Source organism: Sapajus apella, unplaced genomic scaffold (assembly GCF_009761245.1).
Source record: "Sapajus apella isolate SASKATOON/1434 unplaced genomic scaffold, GSC_monkey_1.0 scaffold153, whole genome shotgun sequence".
Taxonomy (NCBI): domain Eukaryota; kingdom Metazoa; phylum Chordata; class Mammalia; order Primates; family Cebidae; genus Sapajus; species Sapajus apella.
The window spans coordinates 484,394-497,995 of record NW_022437093.1 but is presented as its reverse complement, the minus strand read 5'-3'; the positions used below and the strand labels follow the sequence as shown (position 1 = coordinate 497,995).

Sequence of the window (13,602 nt, the reverse complement as noted above, 5' to 3'; positions counted from 1 at the left end):
TTTGGCTACATCCTGGCTGGTAATGGGATCACACTTCTCTGCCTGTCATCTTTGTTGAGTGAACCAAACTGAAACTCTTTCCTCCTGTACTTCACAGGAACAAAGGGTCAACTCCACGAACCAGAAGAAATCAAAAGTCCGTGGTACATGTAAAGCTAACATTCCAAATCCAAAGCTCTGTATTTCAGGCTTATTTCTTATGTATTTACTCCAGCCTCCGTGGGGTTCCCAGTGCTGTTTTGTGGTCCATTTACTGGACCATTTAGGTGACATTCATTTACCAAGGTCCATTCTTACTCAGCTTCTTTTCCCATTTCTTTTTCCTCTAGCTCTTAATAAAGCCAACTAATGCAACAAACAGCCTAACTTGTGAGTCACTGAAAAAGATGAGAGCTACCAAGTGTGACTTCCTTTAACTATTTTCCTCCCCTCACCAGGAAATCAATCTATATCATTATCAATTCTTACCTCCTTTTTTCTTGTTTTAGAGGAAAAGATGTTCCTATTCCTCTTTAATTGTATTATGAAATATAGGAAAGCACAGATAATTGAATGTAATCAAATATTATCTACAAGATTTAATAAACATTAACATTTTTCCATGTTTGCTTCAAATCTTTTAAGAAACAAATGTAACAAATAGATAACACTTTTGTCTTTCTCTCTAACACCATTTCTCTCTGTCCCCTAGAGATAACTCCTATTCTAAATGTTAGGATTTAGGACATGCTAACACCCCTAACATGTTCTTCTCATCTGTATTTTATACTTTTCCAACATAGGTTCATATTCATAAACAATATATACAACTATTTTGCATTTTTTTAATATTATAAGATTCTGTAACTTTTTTCTTTTTCACTCAATGTTGTGTCTTTGAGATTTCTCTATAGATGTAGGTTGGTGATTTTCAACTCTAGCTGTACATTAGATGCTCTTGCAGAGTTTTTTTTTTAAATACACACACATTCCTGAGCCTTACTCCCAGAGATTATGAGTCATTGTTCTGGAGTAGAACCTAGACTTCATTTTTAAAATAGATTTTATTTCTTAGACCAATTTTAGGTTTACATGAAAATTGAACACAAAGTACAGAGTTCCCACATACTCCTCCAACCACAGTTTCCCTATTGTTAACATCTTGTACTGATGTGATACATGTTACAGTTGAGGAACCAATAGTGATACATTATTATTAGCTGCAGTCCATCCTTTACCTTAGGGTCCACTTTATGTATCGTACAGCTCTATAGATTTTGTCAAATGCGTAATGTCACGTATCCACCATTAAGTATCATACAGCATAGTTTCATTGCACTAAAATTCCTTTATCCTCCACCTATTCATTCCTCTCCTCTTGGCCTCCTCAACCTCTGGCAACCACTGATCTTTTCACTGTTTCTATAGTTTAGCCTTTCCCAGAATGTCATATAGTTGGAATCATACAACATGTAGAATGTTCAGACTGGCTTCATTCACTTGACAGTATGCATTTAAGGTTCCTACGTGTCTTTTTTGGCTTGATATCACATTTCTTTTTATTGCTGAATAATATTTCACTATATGGGTTCACTACATTTTATTTAGCCATTCATCTATTAAAGGACATCTTGGTTGCTTCCAATTTTGGCAATTATGAATAAAGCTTCTATAAACACTAAGATGCCAGTTTTTATGTGAACATAATTTTCAACGCATTTGAGTAAATCCCTTAGTAGTGCAATTACCAGATTGTATGGTAAGGCTATGTTTAGCCTGTAAGACACTGCCAAACTGTTTTCCAGAGTGGCTGTGCCATTTTGCATTCCCACTAGCAATGACTGAGCACTAGTATTTTTGAGAAGCTCCCCAGGTAATTCTAATAAGCAGCCCAGCTAGTTGAGAAACCACTATTCCTTTCTTTTCCTTTTTGAAAAAAAAAAATCACTATTGATGGCAGTATACCGAGCATGGTAGTTAAGAGATGAGACTCCAAAGCAGACTGATTTAAAACCCTGCCTCTCTTACTTCCTGACTGTATGACCTTAAGCAAGTTGTTTAACTTTATTTTTTTATTTTTTTTGGAGACAAGGTCTTACTCTGTCACCCAAGCTGGGAGTATAGTGGCACAATTACAGCTCACCGCAGCCTTGAACTCCTGGGCTCAAACAGTCTTCCAGCCTCAGCCTCCCAAGTAGCTAGGACTACAGGCAAACACCACTACACCTGGCTAATTCTTTTTTTTTTTTTTTTTTTGTAGAGCTGGGGGTCTCACCATGTTGCCCAGGCTAGTCTTGAACTGCTAGTCTCATGCAATCCTCCCTCCTTGGCCTCCCAAAGTGCTGGGATTACCACCACTAATCTAATCTTTAAAATGGGAATAATATTAGCATTTACGTGGTAGTTGTGAGGATTTAATTCATTACCATATATAATACTCAGAAGAGGGGCTAAGATCTCTAAGATCTATACACATACATATATTTGGCGTTAAGAGTCACCAAAATGTAGGTGACTCTTACCTACATTTAATAGTTACATATATAAATGTTATATGTATTAACAATTATAGTAGAAGCCCCTTTATACCTCTCCCTTAACCTCATTCTCCTCCCTCCCCAGAGATAACCCTTATCCTAAAGTTAGCATACATATGTCAACAGAAATATAACTATTACAGGTCATAGAAACAATTTTACTTTAAATTTAATAGTTGGAAAAAAGCATATAATGCTTATTTGAATTCATAAGAATAACGTCTTAGGAGTAGAGGAAATTGTCTGAGATTAAAAAGGACAATTTTGGAGAAGAGGGCCAAGGATGGAAAATGGTATGTAATTAAAGGCAAAGGGAGAAAGCAGCAATCAGCCGTTTTGTCTATTTTCATCTATTGTAGTTGCTACTTTTTCAGCAAAGAATTCAGAAGTGAGGTCCTGAATCAGGTGCCAATTACTTTTCCTTTTTTTAGTTGGTATAATGGAAGGAACATGAACTTCAGAGTAAAAACAGATTTGGCCTTTAATTCCAGCTCCAGTAGTTGTGTGGCTTTAAGCAAATTACTCAACCTTCTCTAGATTGTTACCTCTTATATAGTGACAAATTCTACCTCCTAGGGCTGTTGTGGAGATTGGATTGCATTAGAGAAGCTAAATATAGAAAGCCCTAGCACAGAACCTGACACACTGTAGATCTGAATAACTGTCAGGTTTCCTGCCTTTTTTTTCCTTCAATCATACTATATAAGACATGTCTTCCATTGCTGAAAGTTTCCTCTGTTGGACTATGGGTATTTCTTAATGCTGATTTTTCTCTCTGAATTGGTTAATATAGTTTATTGTTCCTCAAAAGGTCTTGAGGCCCACACGTATTATAAGTTAGAAGACTGAGGCCCAAATGGAGAGTCAGAACTAAGTTTCCTGGTCTTCCAGGATCTACAGTGGAGGTACACTCAAGAACCTAACTTGCCTGGACACCAACCCTGAATAACATTTAGAATTCTTCCTAAAAGATCTGGAATATTCTATTTCATATGTCAAAACAAAAATCAGAACTACTTAGTGACGTATCTGCTTCAGTTCTGTTTACATGTAAACTGCTTAGCCAAATGAGAGTTTGTAATTGATATCCCTGTTATTGGCACAAATTAAAAGAGCTTCTGAAGTGATAATGAGCAATCAGAAGCTGCCCTCACCCACCTTTCCTACTGTTTTCTGTTTACCCAGCTCTGGGTGCCTACATGGTACAATAGTAGGCAGATTCAGAACGAAACCCAGGCTCCTCAAGGCCAGAGAGAATATGGACTGTGTAGAAATTAGGTGGCCATTTTTAAATAATCAAGGGGGATGAAGAAGGAAATCATCTTGTCACCGGTATGAGGGTTAAAATGGATTCAGTTTCAGCCTCCCAGCATGGGATTGTGTTTCTGGGCACCCAAAGGTCTATTCTGCTAGGATTTGGCCCAGCTTTTTGGCTCATGCTCTTGTCCATCATGTATAATTAGGATAAAATGGAACGAGAGGATGCATAGAAATAATTAACACCATCCTTCCTCATTTTATCAAGCTGCGGATTTTATCAGCCACTTTGATAACGCCATGTCAAAATGTTAAAAAATATATCAACTTATTGAGGCATATTCTATAGATATATATATGTGCATAGGTGTATAAAGATACATATACATGGATGATTATTAAAAGTTATAATAGTGAGGGAGAAAAAAGCCTGGAACTACCTAATATGAAAGTGTTTTAAAGCCAGTAACAGTATTATATGTACCTTATGTGAATCCCAATTCAAACGGAAAAAATTTTAGTTCCTTTTTTGAGCAAATCACGGCAATTTGAACACTCTTGGGATATTTAATATTATAGAATCCTTCTTAGTTTTAGATATGTTTTAAAGAGTTCATATCTGTTTAGAGGCTCTTACTGAAATAATTAAATATTAACTGATAAAATACCTGGGATTTTTCAAAATAATCCCATCAAGGGAAGGGGGATATGCGCAGGAGTGTAAATAATACAAGGTTGGTCATGAGTCAAAAATTATTGAAGGGAGGTGATGGGTACATGAGAGCTTTATTATACTATTCCTCTCTACTTTTGTAAGTAGGTTTGAAATTTTCCTTAATAAAAAATGTTTAATAAAATAAATTTTACATAGTTTATATGCACTTGTATTTTCCATATATAATGTCCTAAATAATAAACACTAATATATTAATAGGAGCCACCTCTTAGAATTGAGATGGGTGGTTGAAGCTACTTTTATTTTTAATACCATATTAAATTTGATTTTTATTTGATTTTTATAACAAATTTATATTATTTTTATAATTTTAAAACTTAAATGTAGAAGTCTTTTTTTCTTCTGTGTCGCCCAGGCTGGAGTGCAGTATCAGTCACTGCTCACCACAACCTCAACCTCCCACGCTCAAGCAATCCTCCAACATCAGCTTCCCAAGTAGCTAGGACCACAGGCATGCACCAGCACACCTGACTAATACTTTAATTTTTTGTAGAGATGTGGTCTCCCTATACTTCCCTGGTCTTGAGCTCCTGGGCCCAAGCAATCATCCCACCACCACCTCCCAAAGTGCTGGGATTACACACATGTACCACTGCACCTGGATGAAAATAAAATTTTTAATGGGAAAGTTTAATGATTTAATTTTTGGTTGCATCAAAATAACCCCACAGGGAGAAAAAAAGTGCCTGTGTCAGAAAAGCCTTTTAAAATGTTCATGTGTCTAGCCTTCCCACAGCATTATTCACCTTTCAGCCTTTCCTCTAGTGTGAGAATTCCCTCTACAGGAAGTTTTTTCCTAACCCACTTTAGAGACCCTGAACCTTCTATGGGAAGGCATTGACCACCATGACTAGAGGTCTTGTTAGATGAATTTATAACCCATAAGTAACTTACATATTCCTCCTTTGTGCCCCTTCCCTAGTCTGCCAGATAAACACACCTTGCTGATTTTGGATACATGTAGGTATTCTAGGCAAGAACATTCTACATTTCAAGGACAAAGAAAGCAGAAGTAGCTTAAGTTGTTAAAAGAAATACCTCCCTATATCTCTTATTACAATCCAAATTCCATTGTTAATATCCTCCTGCCCTCAGGATTTCCTTCTTTAACTGATTTGATCCACATATTAGCAGAAGAGTAAGATGACTGTCAGAGAGTGTCCAACAATTAGAAGATCTGAAGAACAAATTATTCTAACTTCCTTCTGGAGAAGCCCATGTGATATGGACAAACTTTAGTACACGTCGTGGGACCTGTGCCAGTGATACCAGGAGAAAATTTGTTGTGAATGGCAGTCAAGCCTGTATTGCTATTTTTTTCCTGAGGATAAACATCTGTAATCATTTTGGGGTATCTTAGTTAGGGTGAAGAACACTAGCTGCTGTGACAACCTGCAAAATCTCAGTGACTTAACAAAGACTTCTTTCTCCTTACATTGCAGAACAGTGCAGATCTCTGGGCAGGCTCCTTCCATGTAGTAGTTTTAAAAATCACCTTGGGCCAGCCGGGCGTGGTGGTTCACTCCTATAATCCCAGCACTTTGGGAGGCAGAGGCAGGTGGATCACCTGAGGTTGGGAGTTCGAGACCAGCCTGACCAACATGGAGAAACCTTGTCTCTATAAAAACAATTAATAAATAAAATAAAATCACCTTGGGCCTCAGAATTCTCCTTCGGATCTTCTACATCTGGCCTGCAATCAAAAGGAACAATAGAAGGTGTGGAGAAATAATGCAGGAAGTTTTGGAGCCAAGCCTGGACATGACATAGTACTTAGGCTCTAATTTTATTCAGCAGGATTCAGTCACATGGCCTCCCTAACTGTAAAGGAGGCTGGGAAATAGAGTTTTTCCAAATGTTCAGCAAGAAAATGAAATGGAAATCAGTGATCACGTTGCATTATTTCTGCCACAGTGTGTAATTTAGTAACTTGAATTTAAGAGATTTATTGAAGAAGGCTAATGAAAAAGATATGGAAAAATAAATTCTATCCAGATATAAAAGAAAAGAGAAGTGTTAAGTAGATGCGTTGCTAAGGATTGCAGAGATAGAGACCATTTAAGTCAGCTTGTTCCTGCAGGACTGATCTTTGTCCCCCAGCCTAGACTTTGCCTGGCATGAACGTTGTTAGGGTGAGACTCTACTCTCATTCATTAGTACCAAAGAGGCCACTAATTTACCACTGATGCTATTTTTTTTTCTGGGCTAATAATTTAATTGTATTTCTTATTCAGGGTTTGAGTAAAAAAGTTGGTGTATCATCCTCCATCCTCCAAGGTCTCTGGATCTCCTATAGCACAGAAGGTCTTTCCATGGCACTGGCATCTTTACGAAATCTGTATACTCCAAATATAAAGGTACATGTGTAAAGAAATTATAAATATTATGAAGAATTAACTGTGAAAAAATAAAACTAGAAGGACAGTAAGTAGCTATGTAGTTGATTTTGGACTTGCCTTTGTCTCTCTCTTATTATTAGCCTTTTATTGATAATATATTTTAAATTGTTAAATTTTATTCTATAAATTAGAGACTAGCTCCATTGTCCTCTTACCTTCTATAAGCTGACTCTGACATATGGGATCAGCTCCTACTGGTTCCAGAGAATAAACTGATCTCAGGTAGCCTTGGTCTTGGTAGGAGCTTTTCTGACCAAGAGCTCACTTCATAGAGACAATGTTCAGCACTGCAGTATGGGAGGCAATTGCTCTAGCTACTATACTGTGTATGTAAAGGAGATATTTTACATTATCTACCAAAGGAAAAGAAAAAGGAATAAATGAGGTTATAAAATAAAGCAATTACTAAATGCTACTAGACACTGTTGTAGAATCTTAGATGGTTTAATGAAAGATGACTGAAAGGATGTGACTCCTATTTGTCTAATTATTAGTTCCGTTTATTTATTTCTAGGTCAGCCGACTGCTGATTTTGGGAGGTGCCAATATTAATTACCGGACAGAGGTTTTAAATAATGCTCCAATTCTATGTGTTCAGTCCCATCTTGGTTACACAGAAATGGTAGCCCTGCTACTGGAGTTCGGGGCCAACGTGGATGCCTCTTCTGAAAGTGGCCTGACTCCGCTGGGATATGCTGCAGCAGCAGGGTACCTGAGCATTGTGGTGCTGCTGTGCAAGAAACGGGCTAAGGTACTCTGCTTTTCTTCCCTTTTTCTTTCTTTTCAGTGCATTGTCTTTCCTTTCTCCATGTTACCTCATGAGTCTGGGGAGAGTATATCCAACCTTGATGGAGAGCAGATAGAGAGAGTGCTGGCTCTGCATATGTGCAGGGCCACTGCCATCCATCTTGCAGGGGCACACAGTTCTAAAACCTTTAAGAGGTACTTGGGAGACTGCATTTATCAGTAACCACAAGAAGTTCCTACCTGACAGCGCAGAAATGTTCTTCTGAGCTCAGAAGAAGCCTCTTTTTAATAAAGAGAGGAAGGAGAAGTGAGGCAGTAAGGAGACTGCAATGGCAGATCTGGACTGAATGACACCTGCAGACTGTGTAGAGAAGAAAACTTAGCCATGGAGATGAGAACAGGATCAGACACCCTTATCCTGTCCTTGCAGACCACCACTCTAGAGATATGGGGAGGAGATGATTCTCCCTGTTTATACTCAGACTGACCAAGGGCACCTCAAAGTGCTTCTGTTAGTGCTGTTCAGTTCTCTGAAAACATTTCCAAAATATATTTGCTTTATGTATAAAACGAACTCGATTTCACAATATTAGTGAAAAGAAAAATGCTGGTCTCACAAATGTAGGCCTCTGGGAAAAAAATTTTGGCCTCATAGTATTTGTTTCAGTCCTGAAAACAAACTGAGGATGTTAGTGGTTTCACAGTGAAATATAAGTCATATGTATGACTTCATTCTGAGATGTCCAGTGCTGTTACCAGGGAAGAAAGTGGGACTCCTCCTACTCCTTTAGGAACTGAGATGTAGACCTCTCCATGACATCCTGGAGCCTTAGAAGTTTACTGTAGCACAGTGATTGTCCACCTGTAGCATCCCATTCATTTGAATGGACCCCTCTAGAAACAATAACCAGGCCTCATTACTATTTTCGTTTTAGAGACAAAGTCTTGCTCTCTTGACTAGGCCAGAGTGCAGTAGCATGATCATAGCTCACTGCAGTCTTCAGCCTCCCTAGTAGCCAGGAGTATAGGTACACGCCACCACACTCAGCTGTATTTTTTTCCTATTTTGTAGAGATAGGATCTTGCTCTATTGCGCCAAGGTTTGCTAAAACTCCCTGGGTCAAGAGATCCTCCCACTGTGGCCTCCCAAAGTGCTAGGATTACAAGTGTGAACCACGGTATCTGGCCCTTCTTATTATTGCTGTCACTTCATATTCAGATCTCAGCAGGGTCGTCCCTGCTGCTCAGCCCTTAAACTGCCAAGCCATCCTTTTCTTCATCTTTCATTGTTTTCCCCAGAGCAGATATGTAAATCATATGCACTTCTTTCAAGATCCTATCATGCCTCTTGTGCTCTTCATCAGTATGACGAAGCTCATCTTGAGGTGCCTGTATCTCAAAACTCTATCAGTTCTTACCTCCACTCACCTCTGCTTTGCCTTAGAGAAGGAGGTACTTACCTTCCTTTCCAAAGCAATTGTCTCCACCTTTACACTCTTAACCCACTGTGTTGCTCATTCTCTCACGTTATTTCATTCTTTTTCTAAATTCACACTACCTTTTTTCTCAGTTTCTACAAACTTATGAATGTAGAAACCTACCTAACCTAAAAAAGAAATTTTCTTCTCCCTTGCTAACCAGAAGCAGCATCCCATCTCTTCCCTTTCACATCTACCAAACCTGTCCTAAGAGTCCTCTATAAAAAAAAAATACATAAAAAAATAAAAAATAAAAATAATTTTTAAAAAAAGAGTCCTCTATAATGGCTGCATTCACCTCCTTATTACTCCTTAACCACTTGCATTCTGGCTTCCGTGAATGGGAAGGAAGGCAGGTCATTAAAATGGTAAGCTTTAGGATCAAACACAACCAGGTCAAAGCCCGTGTCCATACTTAATTCATATGAGGGCTTGAACAAGTCACTTAACCTCTCTGAGTCTCACTTTTCCTCTATAAAAAGGGTATTAGATGAGTCCTTGTAAGGATTAAAAGAGATAAAGCCTTTTTAAAAGAAGTAAAGTCTCTTAATCTTATACAGTGCCTAATAAATAGTATCCATAAAAAAGAAAATAGCCCAACCTCCCTATATTCTACCAAGCTACTCTTTTGAAAGTCACTAATGACTGCCAGTCACCAAATAAAGCAGCTTTGTCTCCTTCCTCATCTCTCTGAGCCCCTTCATAGTATTGGCAATAGTAAAAAAAAAAAAAAAAAAAAAAAATCTTTTTTTTTTTTTGAGGCAGAGCCTGGCTCTGTTGCCCAGACTGGAGTGCAGTGGCACATTCTCAGCTCACTGCAGCCTCCACATCCCGGGTTCAAACAATTCTCCTGCCTCAGCCTCCCAAGTAGGTGGGATTACAGGCGCCCACCACCACACCCAGCTAATTTTTGTATTTTTAGTAGAGATGGGGCTTCACCATGTTGGTCAGGCTGGTCTTGAACTCCTGACCTCAGGTGATCTGCCCGCCTCAGCCTCCCACAGTGCTGGAATTACAGCCACCGCACCCGGCCAATAGTAAACTGTTAATGTCATTCCCCACTTGGCTGCTCCTCTCTTCTTCTAATGTAACTGTTCACTAAGATTTTGTTCCTGGTCTTTTTTCCATCCTCATACTCTGCCGTGGCTTCAGCATTAAAGTCATAGGCTGTGGCATCAAACCCGATTTGGTTCTAGTTCTCCTGACTACATTTTGGTGACTCTTTACCCCCAAACTGCTAATTCCTGAAAATGTTTTTGAGCTCTAGTTTCACATTTGTAAATGCTTCCTTGGCAGATATGCCCAGATCCCTGACTAGTTCTTCAGATCCAGCTTTCTAAAATCACTCATCTTTACTCTCCTCTTTCTGGCTTTTCAAAAGCTGCTAATGTAGCCTCCTTTTTTCTCAGAACTAGGGAATCATTGACATTTTTCTCTCATTTTCCCATTCCAAATTCATTTAGTAGCCAACCCTTTTCAATGTTATCCTCAGAATAGCTTGAGAAGCTATTCATTTATCTCTACCCCAACTGCCACCATCCTCCTGAATTATTCTTGGAGTCTTCCTGTGTAACAAACCCCTTTTTCACATTCTCATCTCATCTGTTACACACCGTGACCTTAGCTTTTGTAAACCTTTTATTTTGAAATAATTTTAGACTTCCAAAGATAATGTAAAAATAGTGCAGAGACCCAACACAAAGAAATTATACATGTTTGAGGTGATGAGCATGCTAATTACTCTAATTTGATCATTACACATTGCATACACGTATCAGAATATCACACTGTACCCCATAAATATGTACAATTATTACATGTCAACTAAATAAGAGCAAATAAAATAGTTCTCTTGTAGGCAAAAAAAAAAAAAATGCATAGAGTTTCTGTATATCTTTCACTCAGTTTCTCCTAATGTTAACAGCCTAAGTAATCATAGTCTATCAAAACCAGGAAATTAATTTGGTGATAATACTATTAACTAATCTACAGACCTTACTGAAATTTGTCCAACTGTCCCACTGATACCCTTTTTGCATTACAGAATCCAAGCCAGGATCCCCCATTACATGCAGTGTTGTGTCTCCTTAGTCTCCTCCAATCTGTGAGGGTTTCTCAGTCTTTCTTCATCTTTTATGAGCTTGACAGTTTCAAAGAATACCAACCAGTTTTTCTGTAGAATTGTTTTTCAATTTTAGTTTGTTTATGATTTTCTCATGATGAGATTGAGTGTATGTATTTTTGGCAAGAATACCACATAAGCAATGCTGTACCCTTATGAAAATGCAGCACTTGAGGTACCTGCTATTGATAAGTCTTATTACAGGTGGTGTCAACCTCAGTCACTTGGCTAAGGTAGTGTCTTCCAGGTTTCTCAATTCTGAAGTTATTGTTTTTCCTTTTGTAATTAAAAAATATCTTTTAGGGATATGCTTTGAGACTGGGAAGATAGACATCCTAGTATTCATCATACTTTTGTCCACTAATATTAGGATCCATCAGTGATTCTTGCTGCAGTAATTATTATCTTTTATTTTATTTTATTGAGAGGAGTTTCACTCTTGTTACCCAGGCTGGTGTGCAATGTCGTGATCTCGGCTCACTGCAACCTTCGCCTCCCAGGTTCAAGCGGTTCTTCTGCCTCACCCTCCGGAGTAGTTGGAATTATAGGCGCCCACCACCACATCCAGCTGATTTTTGTATTTTTTAGTAGAAATGGGGTTTCACCATGTTGGCCAGGCTGGTCTCAAACTCCTGACCTCAGGCGATCTGGATACATACCTCAGCCTCCCAAAGTGCTGGGATTACAGGCATGAGCCACCGTGCCCAGCCACTGCAATAATTATTGCTTTGATGTTTGCCTAACAGTGATTTTCTACTTCCATCATTCCCTCAACATTTACTAATTGACATTTTACTGTAAGGAAAAGTGATCCCTTCTCCCCCATGTATTTATTCAAGTATTTATTTATATTACTGTGAAGTCATGGATATTTATTCTACAGCCTGAAATCCATTACCATTATTATTCATTTCATTGTTCACGTTGCCCCAGATGTTTTGACCATTGGGAACTCCTTCAAATTGATTCCTGTATCCTTTCAACTTCCCTCTATTATTTTTTGAGCACTTTCTGACACCACAAGATGTTCTAATCTCATCTGTTATCCCAGTCCTGGAATCAACCAAGGAGCCATGGTTTCTTTTATCCATTCCCTTAGTTTTTGAAAATACAGTTCTGAACATGAAAACACTCAATGACTCCACTACCTACTGGTTAAAATTCAGACCACTTAGCCTGGAATTCAAAAATATCCACGGTCTGTCCCAAAAGACCTTTTCAACCTTAGAGTTTAAACTTCCCTTTCATGTGTCCTACCTTTACAAAAACTAGAATACACAAATCATTTTCCATCTCAGCCAGTCAAGATATACCTTTCTATCTGAATCTGTTTCTGATGCTAGCCAGGAATTAATTTTTCCATCCTCTGAAATGTTATTTCACTTTTACTTTTAAATTTATTGTATACTCCTGTGTTGGGCAGGCTCTTGTCACATTGGTCACAGCTCCCCTACCTTGTTGGAGAGTCCTTGAGAGCAGTACCTGTATATTACTGTCTTATTCACCTAAATGGTACTTTGCACATACTCTGTATTCAGTAAACATTCACTATGTGGATGGCTGGGTGGAACTGAAGTCAGTGGGAAAGCCAGAAACAGAACTTACATTTTCAACTGATCTAACTACCACAGGACAAGTACTACTTGCCTACCAGAAAAGGCTACTCATCTCATGAAAGGCTACTCATCTACTGAAATGAAGGCCCTTCTGGTAAATCGATCTTGATCAGGGTCTTCTTTCAGCCCAAACTTGTAACGAACACTGAAATTATAAAGACTCTATTGATGCTTAGTCTAGCAATAAGCCAAAAGTGCCTCTAGACATTTGGGGCAGATCTTTACGATTCTTCCTTCCTGCTGGAAGAGAGAAGCAGACTTTGCCAAAGCTTGGTGGTCAGACAATTCATGATATGAGACATTTTGCTTCTTTGGAAAAACAAAAAATTGTAGCTTCATAATGTTTTTCTTCCCTTTGTTGATTTCAGAGATAATTTTTTTTTATGCCAGCAGAGCTACAAGTTTCTCAAATCTTGGTCTAAAAAGAACTATTTGAGGAAACAAAGAAGGATTTCCCTCGGAAGACAAAGTTCAAGCTGAGAGTTCTGGTTTTTGTTTTTCTTTGAATGTGAAAACGAGTTTGATCTTTTTTGAGGAAAAGAAGTTCTTCCCAGAGGGACATTTAGCATAGTTGTAGCTCAGTTATGATCTAGGCTGAGCAGAGTCTCTTGAATTTGCTCAGAGAGTGGAAATGATGATTCTTAGTAGTCTACACTTGTGCAATGGGTGGATGTGTCTAGATTGTGAGTTCAGCCACAAGTCTGTGTTCACACAGATTTCCTGTCCTCTCC

The 13,602-nt window shown here is 38.4% G+C and overlaps 1 protein-coding gene across 9 annotated transcripts in view; it reads left to right on the top strand.

Annotated features, from left to right (window-relative positions):
• Nucleotides 1-13,602, top strand: part of TANC2 (tetratricopeptide repeat, ankyrin repeat and coiled-coil containing 2) — a 435,131-nt gene that overhangs the window by 390,004 nt on the left and 31,525 nt on the right. For all 9 annotated transcript variants that reach the window (XM_032266054.1, XM_032266053.1, XM_032266051.1 and 6 more), the window contains 2 exons: nt 6,744-6,866; nt 7,423-7,659. In XM_032266054.1, the coding sequence (XP_032121945.1) occupies nt 6,744-6,866; nt 7,423-7,659 (360 nt within the window). The remainder of the gene's footprint in view (nt 1-6,743; nt 6,867-7,422; nt 7,660-13,602) is intronic.